Source organism: Telmatherina bonti, assembly GCF_933228915.1.
Source record: "Telmatherina bonti genome assembly, chromosome: 10".
NCBI classification, from domain to species: Eukaryota; Metazoa; Chordata; class Actinopteri; order Atheriniformes; family Telmatherinidae; genus Telmatherina; species Telmatherina bonti.
In genome coordinates, this window is record NC_136628.1 from 39,417,030 (window position 1) to 39,434,454 (window position 17,425).

Here is a 17,425-nt window from a genome sequence, read left to right on the forward strand (position 1 = left end):
AACCAAACCACCATCATCATCTTCATCATAACCACACCACCATCATCATCTTCATCATAACCACACCACCATCATCATCTTCATCATAACCACACCACCATCATCATCTTCATCATAACCACACCACCATCATCATCTTCATCATAACCACACCACCATCTTCATCATCTTCATCATAACCACACCACCATCATCATCTTCATCATAACCACACCACCATCATCATCTTCATCATAACCACACCACCATCATTGTCTTCATCATAACCACACCACCATCATTGTCTTCATCATAACCACACCACCATCATCATCTTCATCATAACCACACCACCATCATCATCTTCATCATAACCACACCACCATCTTCATCTTCATCATAACCACACCACCATCATCATCTTCATCATAACCACACCACCAACATCATCTTCATCATAACCACACCACCATCATCATCTTCATCATAACCACACCACCATCATCATCTTCATCATAACCACACCACCATCATCATCTTCATCATAACCACACCACCATCATCATCTTCATCATAACCACACCACCATCATCATCTTCATCATAACCACACCACCATCATCATCTTCATCATAACCACACCACCATCATCATCTTCATCATAACCACACCACCATCTTCATCTTCATCATAACCACACCACCATCATCATCTTCATCATAACCACACCACCATCTTCATCTTCATCATAACCACACCACCATCATCATCTTCATCATAACCACACCCACCATCATTGTCTTCATCATAACCACACCACCATCATCATCTTCATCATAACCACACCACCATCATCATCTTCATCATAACCACACCACCATCATCATCTTCATCATAACCACACCACCATCATCATCTTCATCATAACCACACCACCATCATTGTCTTCATCATAACCACACCACCATCATCATCTTCATCTTCATCATAACCACACCACCATCTTCATCATCTTCATCATAACCACACCACCAACATCATCTTCATCATAACCACACCACCATCATCATCTTCATCTTCATCATAACCACACCACCATCTTCATCATCTTCATCATAACCACACCACCATCATCATCTTCATCATAACCACACCACCATCATCATCTTCATCATAACCACACCACCATCATCATCTTCATCATAACCACACCACCATCATCATCTTCATCATAACCACACCACCATCATCATCTTCATCATAACCACACCACCATCATCATCTTCATCATAACCACACCACCATCATCATCTTCATCATAACCACACCACCATCATCATCTTCATCATAACCACACCACCATCATCATCTTCATCATAACCACACCACCAACATCATCTCATCATAACCACACCACCATCATCATCTTCATCATAACCACACCACCATCATCATCTTCATCATAACCACACCACCAACATCATCTTCATCATAACCACACCACCATCATCATCTTCATCATAACCACACCACCATCTTCATCATCTTCATCATAACCACACCACCATCATCATCTTCATCATAACCACACCACCATCATCATCTTCATCGTCATCATCACCACACCACCCATCATCATCTTCATCATAACCACACTACCATCATCATCATCATCATAACCACACCATCCATCATCATCTTATCATAACCACACCACCATCATCATCTTCATCATAACCACACCACCATCATCATCTTCATCATAACCACACCACCATCATCATCTTCATCATAACCACACACCACCATCATCATCTCATCATAACCACACCACCATCTTCATCATCTTCATCATAACCACACCACCATCATCATCTTCATCATAACCACACCACCATCATCATCTTCATCATAACCACACCACCATCATCATCTTCATCATAACCACACCACCATCATCATCTTCATCATAACCACACCACCACATCATCATCTTCATCTTCATCATAACCACACCACCATCATCATCTTCATCTTCATCATAACCACACCACCATCATCATCTTCATCATAACCACACCACCATCTTCATCTTCATCATAACCACACCACCATCATCATCTTCATCATAACCACACCACCATCATCATCTTCATCATAACCACACCACCATCTTCATCTTCATCATAACCACACCACCATCATCATCTTCATCATAACCACACCACCATCATCATCTTCATCATAACCACACCACCATCTTCATCATCTTCATCATAACCACACCACCATCATCATCTTCATCATAACCACACCACCATCATCATCTTCATCATAACCACACCACCATCATCATCTTCATCTTCATCATAACCACACACCAACATCATCTTCATCATAACCACACCACCATCATCATCTTCATCATAACCACACCACCATCATCATCTTCATCATAACCACACCACCATCTTCATCTTCATCATAACCACACCACCATCATCATCTTCATCATAACCACACCACCATCATCATCTTCATCATAACCACACCACCATCATCATCTTCATCATAACCACACCACCATCATCATCTTCATCATAACCACACCACCATCATCATCATCATCTTCATCATAACCACACCACCATCATCATCTTCATCATAACCACACCACCATCATCATCTTCATCATAACCACACCACCATCATCATCTTCATCATAACCACACCACCATCTTCATCATCTTCATCATAACCACACCACCATCATCATCTTCATCATAACCACACCACCATCATCATCTTCATCATAACCACACCACCATCATCATCTTCATCATAACCACACCACCATCATCATCTTCATCATAACCACACCACCATCATCATCTTCATCATAACCACACCACCATCTTCATCATCTTCATCATAACCACACCATCATCATCATCTTCATCTTCATCATAACGAAACCACCATCATCATCATCTTCATCTTCATCATAACCACTCCACCATCATCATCTTCATCATAACCAAACCACCATCATCATCTTCATCATAACCACACCACCATCTTCATCTTCATCTTCATCATAACCACACCACCATCATCATCTTCATCATAACCACACCACCATCATCATCTTCATCATAACCACACCACCATCATCATCTTCATCATAACCACACCACCATCATCATCTTCATCATAACCACACCACCATCTTCATCTTCATCATAACCACACCACCATCATCATCTTCATCATAACCACACCACCATCATCATCTTCATCATAACCACACCACCATCATCATCTTCATCATAACCACACCACCATCATCATCTTCATCATAACCACACCACCATCATCATCTTCATCATAACCACACCACCATCATCATCTTCATCATAACCACACCACCATCATCATCTTCATCATAACCACACCACCATCTTCATCATCTTCATCATAACCACACCACCATCATCATCTTCATCGTCATCATCACCACACCACCATCATCATCTTCATCATAACGAAACGACCATCATCATCATCTTCATCTTCATCATAACGAAACCACCATCATCATCATCTTCATCTTCATCATAACGAAACCACCATCATCATCATCTTCATCTTCATCATAACCACTCCACCATCATCATCTTCATCATAACCACACCACCATCATCATCTTCATCATAACCACACCACCATCATTGTCTTCATCATAACCACACCACCATCATCATCTTCATCTTCATCATAACCACACCACCATCATCATCTTCATCATAACCACACCACCATCATTGTCTTCATCATAACCACACCACCATCATCATCTTCATCATAACCACACCACCAACATCATCTTCATCATAACCACACCACCATCTTCATCTTCATCATAACCACACCACCATCATCATCTTCATCTTCATCATAACCACTCCACCATCATCATCTTCATCATAACCACACCACCATCATTGTCTTCATCATAACCACACCACCATCATCATCTTCATCTTCATCATAACCACACCACCATCATCATCTTCATCATAACCACACCACCATCATTGTCTTCATCATAACCACACCACCATCATCATCTTCATCATAACCACACCACCATCTTCATCTTCATCATAACCACACCACCATCATCATCTTCATCATAACCACACCACCATCATCATCTTCATCATAACCACACCACCATCATCATCTTCATCATAACCACACCACCATCATCATCTTCATCATAACGAAACCACCATCATCATCTTCATCTTCATCATAACGAAACCACCATCATCATCATCTTCATCTTCATCATAACCACACCACCATCATCATCTTCATCATAACCACACCACCATCATCATCTTCATCATAACCACACCACCATCATCATCTTCATCATAACCACACCACCATCATTGTCTTCATCATAACCACACCACCATCATCGTCTTCATCATAACCACACCACCATCATCATCTTCATCATAACCACACCACCATCATCATCTTCATCATAACCACACCACCATCATCATCTTCATCATAACCACACCACCATCATCATCTTCATCATAACCACACCACCATCATCATCTTCATCATAACCACACCACCATCATCATCTTCATCATAACCACACCACCATCATCATCTTCATCATAACCACACCACCATCATCATCTTCATCATAACCACACCACCATCATCATCTTCATCTTCATCATAACCACACCACCATCATCATCTTCATCATAACCACACCACCATCATCATCTTCATCTTCATCATAACCACACAACCATCATCATCTTCATCATAACCACACCACCAACATCATCTTCATCATAACGAAACCACCATCATCATCATCTTCATCTTCATCATAACCACACCACCATCATCATCATCATCATCATAACCACACCACCATCATCATCTTCATCTTCATCATAACCACACCACCATCATCATCTTCATCATAACCACACCACCATCATCATCTTCATCTTCATCATAACCACACCACCATCTTCATCATCTTCATCATAACCACACCACCATCATCATCTTCATCATAACCACACCACCATCATCATCTTCATCATAACCACACCACCATCATCATCTTCATCATATCCACACCACCATCATCATCTTCATCATAACCACACCACCATCATCATCTTCATCATAACCACACCACCATCATCATCTTCATCATAACCACACCACCATCATCGTCTTCATCATAACCACCACCACCATCATCGTCTTCATCATAACCACACCACCATCATCATCTTCATCATAACCACACCACCATCATCATCTTCATCATAACCACACCACCATCATCATCTTCATCATAACCACACCACCATCATCATCTTCATCATAACCACACCACCATCATCATCTTCATCATAACCACACCACCATCATCATCTTCATCATAACCACACCACCATCATCATCTTCATCATAACCACACCACCAACATCATCTTCATCATAACCACACCACCATCATCATCTTCATCATAACCACACCACCATCATCATCTTCATCATAACCACACCACCATCATCATCTTCATCATAACCACACCACCATCATCATCTTCATCATAACCACACCACCAACATCATCTTCATCATAACCACACCACCATCATCATCTTCATCATAACCACACCACCATCATCATCTTCATCATAACCACACCACCATCATCATCTTCATCATAACCACACCACCATCATCATCTTCATCATAACCACACACCACCATCATCATCTTCATCATAACCACAACCACCATCATCATCTTCATCATAACCACACCACCATCATCATCTTCATCATAACCACACCACCATCATCATCTTCATCATAACCACAACCACCATCATCATCTTCATCATAACCACACCACCATCATCATCTTCATCATAACCACACCACCATCATCATCTTCATCATAACCACACCACCATCATCATCTTCATCATAACCACACCACCATCTTCATCTTCATCATAACCACACCACCATCATCATCTTCATCATAACCACACCACCATCTTCATCTTCATCATAACCACACCACCATCATCATCTTCATCACACCACACCATCATCATCTTCATCATAACCACACCACCATCTCATCTTCATCATAACCACACCACCATCTTCATCTTCATCATAACCACACCACCATCATCATCATAACCACACCACCATCATTGTCTTCATCATAACCACACCACCATCATCATCTTCATCATAACCACACCACCATCATCATCTTCATCATAACCACACCACCATCATTGTCTTCATCATAACCACACCACCATCATCATCTTCATCATAACCACACCACCATCATCATCTTCATCATAACCACACCACCATCTTCATCTTCATCATAACCACACCACCATCATCTTCATCATAACCACACCACCATCATCATCTTCATCATAACCACACCACCATCATCATCTTCATCATAACCACACCACCATCATCATCTTCATCACACCACCATCATCATCTTCATAACCACACCACCATCATCATCTTCATCATAACCCCACCACCATCATCATCTTCATCATAACCACACCACCATCATCATCTTCATCATAACCACACCACCATCATCATCTTCATCATAACCACACCACCATCATTGTCTTCATCATAACCACACCACCATCATCATCTTCATCATAACCACACCACCATCATCATCTTCATCATAACCACACCACCATCATCATCTTCATCATAACCACACCACCATCATCATCTTCATCATAACCCCACCACCATCTCATCTTCATCATAACCACACCATCATCATCTTCATCATAACCACACCACCAACATCATCTCATCTTCATCATAACCACACCACCATCTTCATCATCTTCATCATAACCACACCACCATCATCATCTTCATCATAACCACACCACCATCATCATCTTCATCTTCATCATAACCACACCACCATCATCATCTTCATCATAACCACACCACCATCATCATCTTCATCATAACCACACCACCATCATCATCTTCATCATAACCACACCACCATCATCATCTTCATCATAACCACACCACCATCATTGTCTTCATCATAACCACACCACCATCATCATCTTCATCATAACCACACCACCATCATCATCTTCATCATAACCACACCACCATCATCATCTTCATCATAACCACACCACCAACATCATCTTCATCATAACCACACCACCATCATCATCTTCATCATAACCACACCACCATCTTCATCTTCATCATAACCACACCACCAACATCATCTTCATCATAACCACACCACCATCATCATCTTCATCTTCATCATAACCACACCACCATCATCATCTTCATCATAACCACACCACCATCATCATCTTCATCATAACCACACCACCATCATCATCTTCATCTTCATCATAACCACACCACCATCATCATCTTCATCATAACCACACCACCATCATCATCTTCATCTTCATCATAACCACACAACCATCATCATCTTCATCATAACCACACCACCAACATCATCTTCATCATAACGAAACCACCATCATCATCATCTTCATCTTCATCATAACCACACCACCATCATCATCATCATCATCATAACCACACCACCATCATCATCTTCATCTTCATCATAACCACACCACCATCATCATCTTCATCATAACCACACCACCATCATCATCTTCATCTTCATCATAACCACACCACCATCTTCATCATCTTCATCATAACCACACCACCATCATCATCTTCATCATAACCACACCACCATCATCATCTTCATCATAACCACACCACCATCATCATCTTCATCATAACCACACCACCATCATCATCTTCATCATAACCACACCACCATCATCATCTTCATCATAACCACACCACCATCATCATCTTCATCATAACCACACCACCATCATCATCTTCATCATAACCACACCACCATCATTGTCTTCATCATAACCACACCACCATCATCATCTTCATCATAACCACACCACCATCATCATCTTCATCATAACCACACCACCATCATCATCTTCATCATAACCACACCACCATCATCATCTTCATCATAACCACACCACCATCATCATCTTCATCATAACCACACCACCATCATCATCTTCATCATAACCACACCACCATCATCATCTTCATCATAACCACACCACCATCATCATCTTCATCATAACCACACCACCATCATCATCTTCATCATAACCACACCACCATCATCATCTTCATCATAACCACACCACCATCATCATCTTCATCATAACCACACCACCAACATCATCTTCATCATAACCACACCACCATCATCATCTTCATCATAACCACACCACCATCATCATCTTCATCATAACCACACCACCATCATCATCTTCATCATAACCACACCACCATCATCATCTTCATCATAACCACACCACCATCATCATCTTCATCTTCATCATAACCACACCACCATCATCATCTTCATCATAACCACACCACCATCATCATCTTCATCTTCATCATAACCACACAACCATCATCATCTTCATCATAACCACACCACCAACATCATCTTCATCATAACGAAACCACCATCATCATCATCTTCATCTTCATCATAACCACACCACCATCATCATCATCATCATCATAACCACACCACCATCATCATCTTCATCTTCATCATAACCACACCACCATCATCATCTTCATCATAACCACACCACCATCATCATCTTCATCTTCATCATAACCACACCACCATCTTCATCATCTTCATCATAACCACACCACCATCATCATCTTCATCATAACCACACCACCATCATCATCTTCATCATAACCACACCACCATCATCATCTTCATCATAACCACACCACCATCATCATCTTCATCATAACCACACCACCATCATCATCTTCATCATAACCACACCACCATCATCATCTTCATCATAACCACACCACCATCATCGTCTTCATCATAACCACACCACCATCATCATCTTCATCATAACCACACCACCATCATCATCTTCATCATAACCACACCACCATCATCATCTTCATCATAACCACACCACCATCATCATCTTCATCATAACCACACCACCATCATCATCTTCATCATAACCACACCACCATCATCATCTTCATCATAACCACACCACCATCATCATCTTCATCATAACCACACCACCAACATCATCTTCATCATAACCACACCACCATCATCATCTTCATCATAACCACACCACCATCATCATCTTCATCATAACCACACCACCATCATCATCTTCATCATAACCACACCACCATCATCATCTTCATCATAACCACACCACCATCATCATCTTCATCATAACCACACCACCAACATCATCTTCATCATAACCACACCACCATCATCATCTTCATCATAACCACACCACCATCATCATCTTCATCATAACCACACCACCATCATCATCTTCATCATAACCACACCACCATCATCATCTTCATCATAACCACACCACCATCATCATCTTCATCATAACCACACCACCATCATCATCTTCATCATAACCACACCACCATCATCATCTTCATCATAACCACACCACCATCATCATCTTCATCATAACCACACCACCATCATCATCTTCATCATAACCACACCACCAACATCATCTTCATCATAACCACACCACCATCATCATCTTCATCATAACCACACCACCATCATCATCTTCATCACACCACCATCATCATCTTCATCATAACCACACCACCATCTTCATCTTCATCATAACCACACCACCATCTTCATCTTCATCATAACCACACCACCATCATCATCTTCATCATAACCACACCACCATCATTGTCTTCATCATAACCACACCACCATCATCATCTTCATCATAACCACACCACCATCATCATCTTCATCATAACCACACCACCATCTTCATCTTCATCATAACCACACCACCATCATCTTCATCATAACCACACCACCATCATCATCTTCATCATAACCACACCACCATCATCATCTTCATCATAACCACACCACCATCATCATCTTCATCACACCACCATCATCATCTTCATAACCACACCACCATCATCATCTTCATCATAACCCCACCACCATCATCATCTTCATCATAACCACACCACCATCATCATCTTCATCATAACCACACCACCATCATCATCTTCATCATAACCACACCACCATCATTGTCTTCATCATAACCACACCACCATCATCATCTTCATCATAACCACACCACCATCATCATCTTCATCATAACCACACCACCATCATCATCTTCATCATAACCACACCACCATCATCATCTTCATCTTCATCAACTGATTTAAAACCTCTGACAGTCTCACTCTAAGACTTACAAGGGTAGGACATCCTGAACCAGGGCGATGACATCATGATGTTGCCGCGGGCATCAGTTCGGCCGCGGTGTCCATAGTGATTTGGGTCAATAGGCAACAAGTCAGTCAGAGTGAGGATGTAGCAGACAAACCAGACCAGCATGATGGCCAGGATGATCTGAAAGAGGATCAATGACAGACCATTAACATCACGTTGACATCATCATTAACCTACGCCCTGTTGCCGCTGTTCATTCTTACAGGAAACATCTTGAAGATCTGAACTTTGGAGAAGGTGAGTCCTTTCTTTCTCCTGTAGACTGGAACAGGAAGTGATGTTGTTCTCAGGTACTGAGCAAACAGCACAATGAGCAGGATGCACCTGAGGAGACAAAACCACACTAGTCTGTCTAAAGACCAGAAAGACAGGTGTTCAGACAGACAGACAGACAGACAGGTGTTCAGACAGACAGACAGACAGGTGTTCAGACAGACAGACAGACAGGTGTTCAGACAGACAGACAGACAGACAGGTGTTCAGACAGACAGACAGACAGGTGTTCAGACAGACAGACAGACAGACAGGTGTTCAGACAGACAGACAGGTGTTCAGACAGACAGACAGACAGGTGTTCAGACAGACAGACAGGTGTTCAGACAGACAGACAGACAGGTGTTCAGACAGACAGACAAACAGACAGGTGTTCAGACAGACAGACAAACAGACAGGTGTTCAGACAGACAGACAGACAGGTGTTCAGACAGACAGACAAACAGACAGGTGTTCAGACAGACAGACAGACAGGTGTTCAGACAGACAGACAGACAGGTGTTCAGACAGACAGACAGGTGTTCAGACAGACAGACAGACAGGTGTTCAGACAGACAGACAGGTGTTCAGACAGACAGACAGACAGGTGTTCAGACAGACAGACAGACAGGTGTTCAGACAGACAGACACACAGACAGACAGACAGACAGGTGTTCAGACAGACAGACAGACAGACAGACAGACAGGTGTTCAGACAGACAGGTGTTCAGACAGACAGACAGGTGTTCAGACAGACAGACAGGTGTTCAGACAGACAGACAGACAGGTGTTCAGACAGACAGACACACAGACAGACAGACAGGTGTTCAGACAGACAGACAGGTGTTCAGACAGACAGACACACAGACAGACAGACAGGTGTTCAGACAGACAGACAGGTGTTCAGACAGACAGACAGACAGGTGTTCAGACAGACAGACACACAGACAGACAGACAGACAGGTGTTCAGACAGACAGACAGACAGACAGACAGACAGGTGTTCAGACAGACAGACAGGTGTTCAGACAGACAGACAGACAGACAGGTGTTCAGACAGACAGACAGGTGTTCAGACAGACAGACACACAGACAGACAGACAGGTGTCTCACAGCCCCGCCAGGCCCCAGTGGGATCCGGCTCTGTCCCCGGCTGTAGTGAACGCGGACAGGCCAATCAGGGAGACGGTTGGTGTGATGGTCAGTGGACCAATGTACTTCAACAGCAGACCTGGTAATCCACACAGACCAATCAGAACCTCCACCAGACTGGACACAATGATGGCCCCCTGAATCTGCAAACAATAAAACCAATAAACCCGGCGTGTACCAGACAGCAAGTGACACCAGTGACCACACAGAAGAGGACCAGTTCCACTGAGGAAATGGAACTCTTGATATCCAATCCTGAGTGATCATCCACAGCTCCCATTCAACCTCACTTTGTCAATGAAACAACAAACTGGACCTCTAAAAACAAGTAGGAACCTGACACAAGGAGGAACTACTACTGACATCTTGATTCTGACGGAACTACTATTTATGACTTACTCAAATACAGTCTAAAGAATCAACAAAGTCCAGACTAAATCATACTGACCAAATCCCTTTGTTTAGAATCGCTGTGGCAGTAAAGGACTTTTTCGTTGAAAGCCCTTCCCAATTCCTCATTAAATTCTACAATTCCACCTCAGGCTCGTTTTGATTCCACCTCCATATCATCTCCATTCCACTGCCATCTCATTTCCATTCCACTGCCATCTCATCTCCATTCCACCTCCATCTTATCTCCATTCCACCTCCATTTTATCTCCATTCCACCTCCATTTTATCTTCATTCCACCTCCAGCTCATCTCCGTTCCACCTCCATCTCATCTCCATTCCACCTCCAGCTCACCTCCATTCCACCTCCATCTCATCTCCATTCTACCTGAGGCTCATCTCTATTCCACCTCCATCTTATCTCTATTCTACCTCCATCTCATCTCCATTCCACCTCCAGCTCATTTCCATTCCAACTCCATCTTATCTCTATTCTACCTCCAGCCCATCTCTATTCCACCTCCATCTTATCTCTATTCTACCTCCATCTCATCTCCATTCCACCTCCAGCTCATTTCCATTCCAACTCCATCTTATCTCTATTATACCTCCAGCTGAACTCTATTCCACCTCCAGTTCATCTCGATTCCACCTCCTTCTCATCTCTATTCCACCTCCATCTCATCTCCATTCAACTTCGATCTCATCTCCATTCCACTTCCATCTCATCTCCATTCCACTTCCATCTCATCTCCATTCTACCTGAGGCTCATCTCTATTCCACCTCCATCTTATCTCTATTCTACCTCCATCTCATCTCCATTCCACCTCCAGCTCATTTCCATTCCAACTCCATCTTATCTCTATTCTACCTCCAGCCCATCTCTATTCCACCTCCATCTTATCTCTATTCTACCTCCATCTCATCTCCATTCCACCTCCAGCTCATTTCCATTCCAACTCCATCTTATCTCTATTCTACCTCCAGCCCATCTCTATTCCACCTCCATCTTATCTCTATTCTAACTCCATCTCATCTCCATTCCACCTCCAGCTCATTTCCATTCCAACTCCATCTTATCTCTATTATACCTCCAGCTGAACTCTATTCCACCTCCAGTTCATCTCGATTCCACCTCCTTCTCATCTCTATTCCACCTCCATCTCATCTCCATTCAACTTCGATCTCATCTCCATTCCACTTCCATCTCATCTCCATTCCACTTCCATCTCATCTCCATTCCACCTCCATCTCATCTCCATTCTACCTTAAGGTAATCTCTATTCATCCTCCATCTCATCTCTATTCCACCTCCAGCTCATCGCCATTCCACCTCCATCTCATCTCTATTCCAACTCCATCTCATCTCCATTCCACCTCCAGCTCACCTCCATTCCACCTCCATCTCATCTCTATTCAACCTCCAGCTAATATGTAATCCACCTCCATCTTATCTCCATTCCACCTCCATCTCATCTCTATTCCACCTCCAGCTCATCTCTATTCCACCTCCATCTCATCTCCATTCCACCTCCATCTCATCTCTATTCCACCTCCATCTCATCTCCATTCCACCTCCATCTCATCTCTATTCCACCTCCAGCTAATCTCGAATCCACCTCCATCTCATCTCTATTCCACCTCCAGCTCATCTCTGTTCCACCTCCATCTCATCTCCATTCTACCTTAAGGTCATCTCTATTCTACCTCCAGCTCATCTCTATTCCACCTCCATCTTATCTCTAATATACCTCCAGCTGATCTCTATTCCACCACCAGCTAATCTCTATTCCACCTCCAGCTCATCTCCATTCCACCTCCAGCTAATATCTAATCCACCTCCAACTTATCTCTATTCCACCTCCAGCTTATCTCCATTCCACCTCCAGGTCATCTCCATTCCACCTCCATCTCAACTCTATTCCACCTCCATCTCATTTCCATTCTACCTGGAGCTCATCTCTGTTCCACCTCCAGCTCATCTCCATGCCACCTCCATCTCAACTCCATTCTACCTGAGGCTCGTCTCCATTCCACCTCCATCTCAACTCCATTCTACCTGAGGCTCATCTCCATTCCACCTCCATCTCAACTCCATTCTACCTGAGGCTCATCTCTAATCCACCTCCATCTTATCTCTATTCCACCTCCAGCTCATCTCGAATCCACCTCCATCTCATCTCTATTCCACCTCCATCTCATCTTTATTCCACCTCCATCTCATCTCCATTCCACCTCCAGCTCATCTCCATTCCACCTCCATCTCATCTCTATTCCACCTCCAGCTCATCTCTATTCCACCTCCATCTCATCTCCATTCCACCTCCATCTCATCTCTATTCCACCACCATCTCATCTCCATTCCACCTCCATCTCATCTTTATTCCACCTCCATCTCATCTCCATTCCACCTCCAGCTCATCTCCATTCCACCTCCAGCTCACCTCCATTCCACCTCCAGCTCATCTCCATTCCAACTCCAGCTCACCTCCATTCCACCTCCATCTCATCTCCATTCTACCTGAGGCTCATCTCTATTCCACCTCCATCTTATCTCTATTCTACCTCCATCTCATCTCCATTCCACCTCCAGCTCATCTCCATTCCAACTCCATCTTATCTCTATTATACCTCCAGCTGAACTCTATTCCACCTCCATCTTATCTCTATTCTACCTCCAGCTCACCTCCATTCCACCTCCAGCTCATCTCCATTCCACCTCCAGCTCACCTCCATTCCACCTCCATCTCATCTCCATTCTACCTGAGGCTCATCTCTATTCCACCTCCATCTTATCTCTATTCTACCTCCATCTCATCTCCATTCCACCTCCAGCTCATTTCCATTCCAACTCCATCTTATCTCTATTCTACCTCCAGCCCATCTCTATTCCACCTCCATCTTATCTCTATTCTACCTCCATCTCATCTCCATTCCACCTCCAGCTCATTTCCATTCCAACTCCATCTTATCTCTATTATACCTCCAGCTGAACTCTATTCCACCTCCAGTTCATCTCGATTCCACCTCCTTCTCATCTCTATTCCACCTCCATCTCATCTCCATTCAACTTCGATCTCATCTCCATTCCACTTCCATCTTATCTCCATTCCACTTCCATCTCATCTCCATTCTACCTGAGGCTCATCTCTATTCCACCTCCATCTTATCTCTATTCTACCTCCATCTCATCTCCATTCCACCTCCAGCTCATTTCCATTCCAACTCCATCTTATCTCTATTCTACCTCCAGCCCATCTCTATTCCACCTCCATCTTATCTCTATTCTACCTCCATCTCATCTCCATTCCACCTCCAGCTCATTTCCATTCCAACTCCATCTTATCTCTATTATACCTCCAGCTGAACTCTATTCCACCTCCAGTTCATCTCGATTCCACCTCCTTCTCATCTCTATTCCACCTCCATCTCATCTCCATTCAACTTCGATCTCATCTCCATTCCACTTCCATCTCATCTCCATTCCACTTCCATCTCATCTCCATTCTAAATTAAGGTAATCTCTATTCTTCCTCCATCTCATCTCTATTCCACCTCCAGCTCATCGCCATTCCACCTCCATCTCATCTCTATTCCAACTCCATCTCATCTCCATTCCACCTCCAGCTCACGTCCATTCCACCTCCATCTCATCTCTATTCCACCTCCAGCTCATTTCCATTCTAACTGAGGCTCATCTCTATTCAACCTCCAGCTAATATCTAATCCACCTCCAACTTATCTCTATTCCACCTCCAGCTTATCTCCATTCCACCTCCATCTCAACTCTATTCCACCTCCATCTCATCTCTATTCCACCTCCAGCTCATCTCTATTCCACCTCTATCTCATCTCCATTCCACCTCCATCTCATCTGTATTCCACCTCCATCTCATCTCCATTCCACCTCCATCTCATCTCTATTCCACCTCCAGCTCATCTCTATTCCACCTCCAGCTCATCTCTATTCCACCTCCATCTCATCTCCATTCCACCTCCATCTCATCTCTATTCCACCTCCATCTCATCTCCATTCCACCTCCATCTCATCTCTATTCCACCTCCAGCTCATCTCTATTCCACCTCCATCTCATCTCTTTTCCACCTCCAGCTCATCTCTAATCCACCTCCATCTTATCTCTATTCCACCTCCAGCTCATCTCGAATCCACCTCCATCTCATCTCTATTCCACCTCCAGCTCATCTCTGTTCCACCTCCATCTCATCTCCATTCTACCTTAAGGTCATCTCTATTCTACCTCCAGCTCATCTCTATTCCACCTCCATCTTATCTCTAATATACCTCCAGCTGATCTCTATTCCACCACCAGCTAATCTCTATTCCACCTCCAGCTCATCTCCATTCCACCTCCAGCTAATATCTAATCCACCTCCAACTTATCTCTATTCCACCTCCATCTTATCTCCATTCCACCTCCAGGTCATCTCCATTCCACCTCCATCTCAACTCTATTCCACCTCCATCTCATTTCCATTCTACCTGGAGCTCATCTCTGTTCCACCTCCAGCTCATCTCCATGCCACCTCCAGCTCATTTCCATTCCAACTCCATCTTATCTCTATTCTACCTCCAGCCCATCTCTATTCCACCTCCATCTTATCTCTATTCTACCTCCATCTCATCTCCATTCCACCTCCAGCTCATTTCCATTCCAACTCCATCTTATCTCTATTATACCTCCAGCTGAACTCTATTCCACCTCCAGTTCATCTCGATTCCACCTCCTTCTCATCTCTATTCCACCTCCATCTCATCTCCATTCAACTTCGATCTCATCTCCATTCCACTTCCATCTCATCTCCATTCTAAATTAAGGTAATCTCTATTCTTCCTCCATCTCATCTCTATTCCACCTCCAGCTCATCGCCATTCCACCTCCATCTCATCTCTATTCCAACTCCATCTCATCTCCATTCCACCTCCAGCTCACGTCCATTCCACCTCCATCTCATCTCTATTCCACCTCCAGCTCATTTCCATTCTAACTGAGGCTCATCTCTATTCAACCTCCAGCTAATATCTAATCCACCTCCAACTTATCTCTATTCCACCTCCAGCTTAT

The 17,425-nt window shown here is 43.4% G+C and overlaps 1 protein-coding gene across 1 annotated transcript in view; it reads right to left on the minus strand.

The window, feature by feature from the left end:
* Positions 1-17,425, minus strand: part of slc23a1 (solute carrier family 23 member 1) — a gene marked incomplete at its 3' end in the record, with an annotated part of 45,341 nt that overhangs the window by 12,818 nt on the left and 15,098 nt on the right. The window contains exons 5-7 of the mRNA XM_079247503.1: positions 11,911-12,092; positions 10,750-10,870; positions 10,510-10,666 (exon numbers count right to left, since the gene is read on the minus strand). Of these exons, the coding sequence (XP_079103629.1) occupies positions 10,510-10,666; positions 10,750-10,870; positions 11,911-12,092 (460 nt within the window). The remainder of the gene's footprint in view (positions 1-10,509; positions 10,667-10,749; positions 10,871-11,910; positions 12,093-17,425) is intronic.